Below are 5,034 nucleotides of genomic sequence, written 5' to 3' on the forward strand. Positions count from 1 at the left end.
TATAATTTCAGAATATACTCTTGATTGCAAATGATGTATCAAATTAATGAGGTTCAATTTTTTATTTATTTATCAGAGATATTTTTGGAATAACACAAATTACTGTTAACATTCATCAAAATGCTTTTTGAATTAAAATATAAAACCTTAAAAACTTGCCTCATTTATTTTTAATATTTTGACCCAAAAATTAAATTCAAGAGAAAATCACAAATCACAAATCAAAAACTTAATTATAAAAATGACAAAATACCACGTCATTCTTTTTCCCCGACATCAAAGAATGGATGAGAAAAACCATGAAAGGAAGGAAAAAAAGGACAAAAATCTGTCACCAGCCATGCAATAATTACCTGTAAAAAAAAAAATTGAAGCTTTTATGGCAACAAAATTATCGTCAAACATGTTATCAAAAAAAAAAAAATCATCAAATACACCACGTTCTCCACTATATATCCCTCACAACGCAACACGAACACAAACACAATACAGCACAACACAAACACACGTTCAGATTTCCAACAACATAAATATGTCTTCTTCTTCTCCTTTCATGGATTGGCCTGTGAAATTCGTTTTCAGATACACACATATAGTTCTACTGATTTTCTTCTTCCTTTCTTCTTCTTCCTCTTCTTTACCTTTACACCCTCTGGTTGGTGATAATACGACGGCGTATCACAGAAACTTCACTGCGATATCTGAATTTAGAGTGCTCAACAGAAGAATCTTGGAGGATTGTTCGGCTTCTTCTAGCCCTAATTATCTGCAAGTGAATGTCACGACTAATTCTTCGTCTTCTTCATCGTCTAAGAATGGATTATCAGATGACGAGTTTGTCACTGTCACTGTTTCTGGTGTTTCTCAGCCTTCGGATGATGATTGGGTTGCTATGATCTCACCCTCAGATTCTGAGTAAGACTATAACTTTACGCCTTAATATTATCTATAATTCTATTTACGTTTTGATTTGATATATTTTGATTTTGATTAATTAATTTGATTCTCTTCTTTTTTTTTCTTTTGGCTAATTTTGAAGACAGATTATAAATTAGACACAATATTTTTGAATTTTGATCTACTTTAAGGTCATGTGTCTCATCGATGATCACTTTATATTGGCGAATAATTCTGCCTCACTTTTTGCCTCCTTTAATTTCTTTGAAATTAATTAATCATTTTATTACCTATTTTAATTAAGCTTCAAGTGTCGTTGATGATAATTATGCAAAATTTTAATTAAAATTTAATGATTCGTTCAAATCTAATATAAAAATGTGGGCCTTTGTTTGAAGTTGTATTTATTTTTTATTTTTTATAAAAAGATGAAACTGTGACCATCTTAAATAAAATGTGATTAAAATACAAAAAATTGAAATATTAAATAATTTAAATTTCATTAAAACGATTTAAGAACACGATGCAATTATATATGAAATTGCGCATACATTGTGGACTTTCACGTATCACTATGCAATATATTTATTTATTCTAAAATCAGTCTTTTTAAAACTTCACGTCATCAACCTGAAGCCTTGATTTTAAATAAATTTTAATTTTAATTTTCAGGATTCGCTCCATAAAACATAGGCCTCATATATTAATTATAAATATTTTAATCTGATTTCTTACTTTTTGTTGATGCAGCGTCAAAGCATGTCTTTCTAATTGGAACCTTTATCTTCAAACTGGTGATACTGCTAAGCTTCCTCTTCTCTGTCATTACCCTGTAAAGGTATGCCCATGCTTCTTTTTATTTTTATTTTTATTTAGTTGATATTATTTTGTTTATTTAAAATTACTCATTTTTTTAAAAATATATTTTATGAAATTTTATGATTTTTATTTAAAATTTTAAAAATAATTATATTTTTTAAAAATATTTTTCTGATTACCTGATTAATTATTATTTTCTAAGATATTATTTTGATGATTTTAGTGTCATTTTCATGCCTTGCCTTTTGTGGCTCCTTCCGTTCGGCAAGTGCTTTACGAGGCTGATAATTTATTATTCGGTGAAAACTACAAAAGGTCAATTAATATATTATTTGCAAAGATTCAAAATAAATTATGACAACAAAATAAATGTGGACACTGTGATTTCATGATAGACCATGCCTCATTAATGCTCCACCTGTCAATCATCTTTTTGGGTATATCCTTCTAAACTTGTTTCTTTAATTTTTTTTACACGAATTTAATATTTAAATTTTAAAAATAAATATAGTTGGTGGATTTGAGATTAATGTTAAAACTTAAATAGTGATATGAATTTACACAATTTAATTTTCGAATTAAAATTATTAAGGGATTGTTCAGTTTATAAAATTAAATGATAATTTAGAATTCAGTTTAGAGCGTTTTAGCACTTGCTTAAAAAGTTGGTATCAGTTATTTTATTGTGGATAACTTCATGTAATTTATTCATTTATTTGAATTGACATATCAGCAAATCCAATGAACATGTGAATATCATTAAATCTTTTAATAAAGTACATGTTTATTTTTTTCAGATTAATTTAAATAATAATGATTTATATAGTTCACTGCATCAAAAAAATTAAAAAAATGATAATAAAATCTCAAAAGGATAAATTAATGATAGTTAGGTCTCAACCAATTTTTGATAAAATAAGTTACAGATATCAACTTAAACAATTATAAATAAGAGTTCAAATTGTAAATTAATTGTTATATTTAGAATTTAAATACTGTATTTACAATGAAATTTTTAAATTTATAATTATAATTATTTAAATTAATATTTACAATTAATTTTTTGAATAAATTTATTGTCATTAATTTTCTTTATCAAGACTTACCTCTCATTCTCTCAAAAAATAATGTTTCATATTGTTCGTTCATGCCGAAATGAATCAGTTTTGACTAATTAACAAATAAAATTTTTTTATTTATGATCTACAACTAAATTAATTAATTCTTTATTCATATTTTCACATCATCGGTGAGAACATAAAAAAAAATGAATTTAAGATAGTATATATGGTGAGGCAGTCATATACGAAATATCTTTGAAGTCAAAATATAATTAATCCTACTGCTGAAAAAATTTATTGTGATTAGTCCATTGTTAACGTGAAAGCTTCCATAATTAGAAATGAATAATTAATTATGAATTACTTGGTTTGTTTATTGCAAATAGAAGTGTGGACATGAGAACACACGTGGACTAAAAACATGAAATTATTAATTCGAGCATATTCTTTCTATTGACTTTGTGAACTGTATATGTTAAGCTTTCAACATCCATAATGTTGATTGATTCATGCCTAAATATGCCACACATGCATGTTGTGACCAAACCCTATATTGGGCTTTTTAAATATTGCAACGCTTCAATTGTAATCTTGTTTAAGTAATTAAAGTGAAAGTGATGAAAGCAACATTTAAGGCTTGTTGGAACATTTTCTTGTTAATGATTTAACCTTGATAAGAAAACACACATGCACATATGTACCAAGTAAAGTTAGCATGACGGATAAAAACTCTCATCAATTAAATAAGTAGTATGAGATTCAAATATCAATCATTATTTGTAAAACCCAGACCGACCTGGCCCCATTAATCCTAAATTGATGAACTAGTCATTTAGCTAGTCTAATTGATTGAGGAAACCGATCACCTATGACCTAGCTTCAACCTAGACAAACCTCGTAAGTTAATGGGTTGACCTGAATCGGATTTTTTTCTTTTCTTCTTTTGAATATTGCATCTTAGATCAAATATAAATTTCTTAATTAATAATTTTAATGCCACTGTGTTTTATTATTGGTAGAAATTTATAATTATTATTTTCATAAGACATGCATAAGATTTTATGTAAAAATATTTAGTTGAAAGATATATATTTATTACTCTCAATGTTGAAGAAGATAAGAACATATATCCACACACATGAGACGAGACGTCAGTGGCATATTATGGTACCTTAAAGACATTAACAAAGCGACGTGAAGACACAAAGTTCATTACGTTCACGTATCAATTTCTTCACGAAGACATTGTCAATTGAATAATCCAGACCACTAGTCTGGCATTATTCCGTCCACAACAAAAGTTTTATTCTTCTTTTTTTCCCTCTCTCTTTCCGGTGGGTAGGTTTATTTTTATTTTCTTTCTCCTAGAAAATTATGTTCAAATATATTTTATTATTGAGAGGTATATTAATTTTGAATATTTAAATTTAAATGCATTTTGTATTTGCTTTCATGAACAATTGTTCTTTTCATTTTCTATGTGATTTCGTTTTGAAAATTACTTATATATTTAACTTTATATACTTAAGGTGTTTATTTTTAATTAAATCAAAACATGTGTATTTTTTTATGAATTATTTATTCTATAATATATTCTTGTTATGAATATAATTAACACATTAAAATCTAGATGTCTATTGATTTGAATATATAAGACTAATTAACTCTTGTCCTTTTGTTTTTGGGTGTTTTTAGTGGAGGCAGGGTTTATATAAGAAACCTTGCGATTATTTAATATGATTTTTTTAAAAAAAAATTACTTGATTATTTAGTTGTTTTTCTTTTCATTTTGTTTGATTGAAATGAAATATAATATACAATGAAATAAAACCTTTGAAATCTAAATATAAGAAATATTAATTTAAATTTTAAATAAAAAATTAAAATCTAGACATTCATTTGTATTTAAACAAATTGAATTACAAATCCTTACAAAACAACTGAGAATCACCATTCATGAATATAAATTATATAATACATTTCAACGGTACAAAATAATAAAAATATGGTCATAACAAAAACAAGTTAAATAATGATAGTTAGGTTCCAAATACTAAATTAATGACAATTAGGTCCCAACAAAATTTTCTACAAATATAAATTGTAACTATAATGCAAATAGTTATAAACAAAAAGTTTTGTTACAACCTAAGAGTTTCATTAATACTTAAATACTTATTTATAATTAAAACCCTTGAATTATAATTATCTAAATCAGTATTTTTAACTTTTTTTCAAAAAATTTGTTGAGGACTTA

At 25.8% G+C, this 5,034-nt stretch overlaps 1 protein-coding gene across 1 annotated transcript; it reads left to right on the plus strand.

Annotated features, from left to right (window-relative positions):
* The first annotated feature begins 466 nt into the window (after positions 1–466).
* Positions 467–2,001, plus strand: LOC129314117 (uncharacterized). Its single transcript, XM_054957487.1, has 3 exons — positions 467–915; positions 1,648–1,745; positions 1,940–2,001. The coding sequence occupies exons 1-3, from the start codon at positions 533–535 to the stop codon at positions 1,999–2,001; spliced, it is 543 nt and encodes a 180-aa protein (XP_054813462.1). The 5' UTR covers positions 467–532.
* Positions 2,002–5,034: the final 3,033 nt, after the last annotated feature.

The sequence above is a fragment of the Prosopis cineraria genome, unplaced genomic scaffold (genome assembly GCF_029017545.1).
Source record: "Prosopis cineraria cultivar Desert tree isolate PC_DT_omini unplaced genomic scaffold, ASM2901754v1 PC6, whole genome shotgun sequence".
NCBI classification, from domain to species: Eukaryota; Viridiplantae; Streptophyta; class Magnoliopsida; order Fabales; family Fabaceae; genus Prosopis; species Prosopis cineraria.

Excerpts from the sequence above, each read along its gene's own strand:
- LOC129314117 (XM_054957487.1), top strand. The coding sequence starts at position 533 with ATGTCTTCTTCTTCTCCTTTCATGGATTGGCCTGTGAAATTCGTTTTC. Across the intron at positions 916-1,647 it reads ATCTCACCCTCAGATTCTGA|CGTCAAAGCATGTCTTTCTA; the intron begins GTAAGACTATAA and ends TTGTTGATGCAG. Across the intron at positions 1,746-1,939 it reads CCCTGTAAAGGTATGCCCAT|TGTCATTTTCATGCCTTGCC; the intron begins GCTTCTTTTTAT and ends TGATGATTTTAG.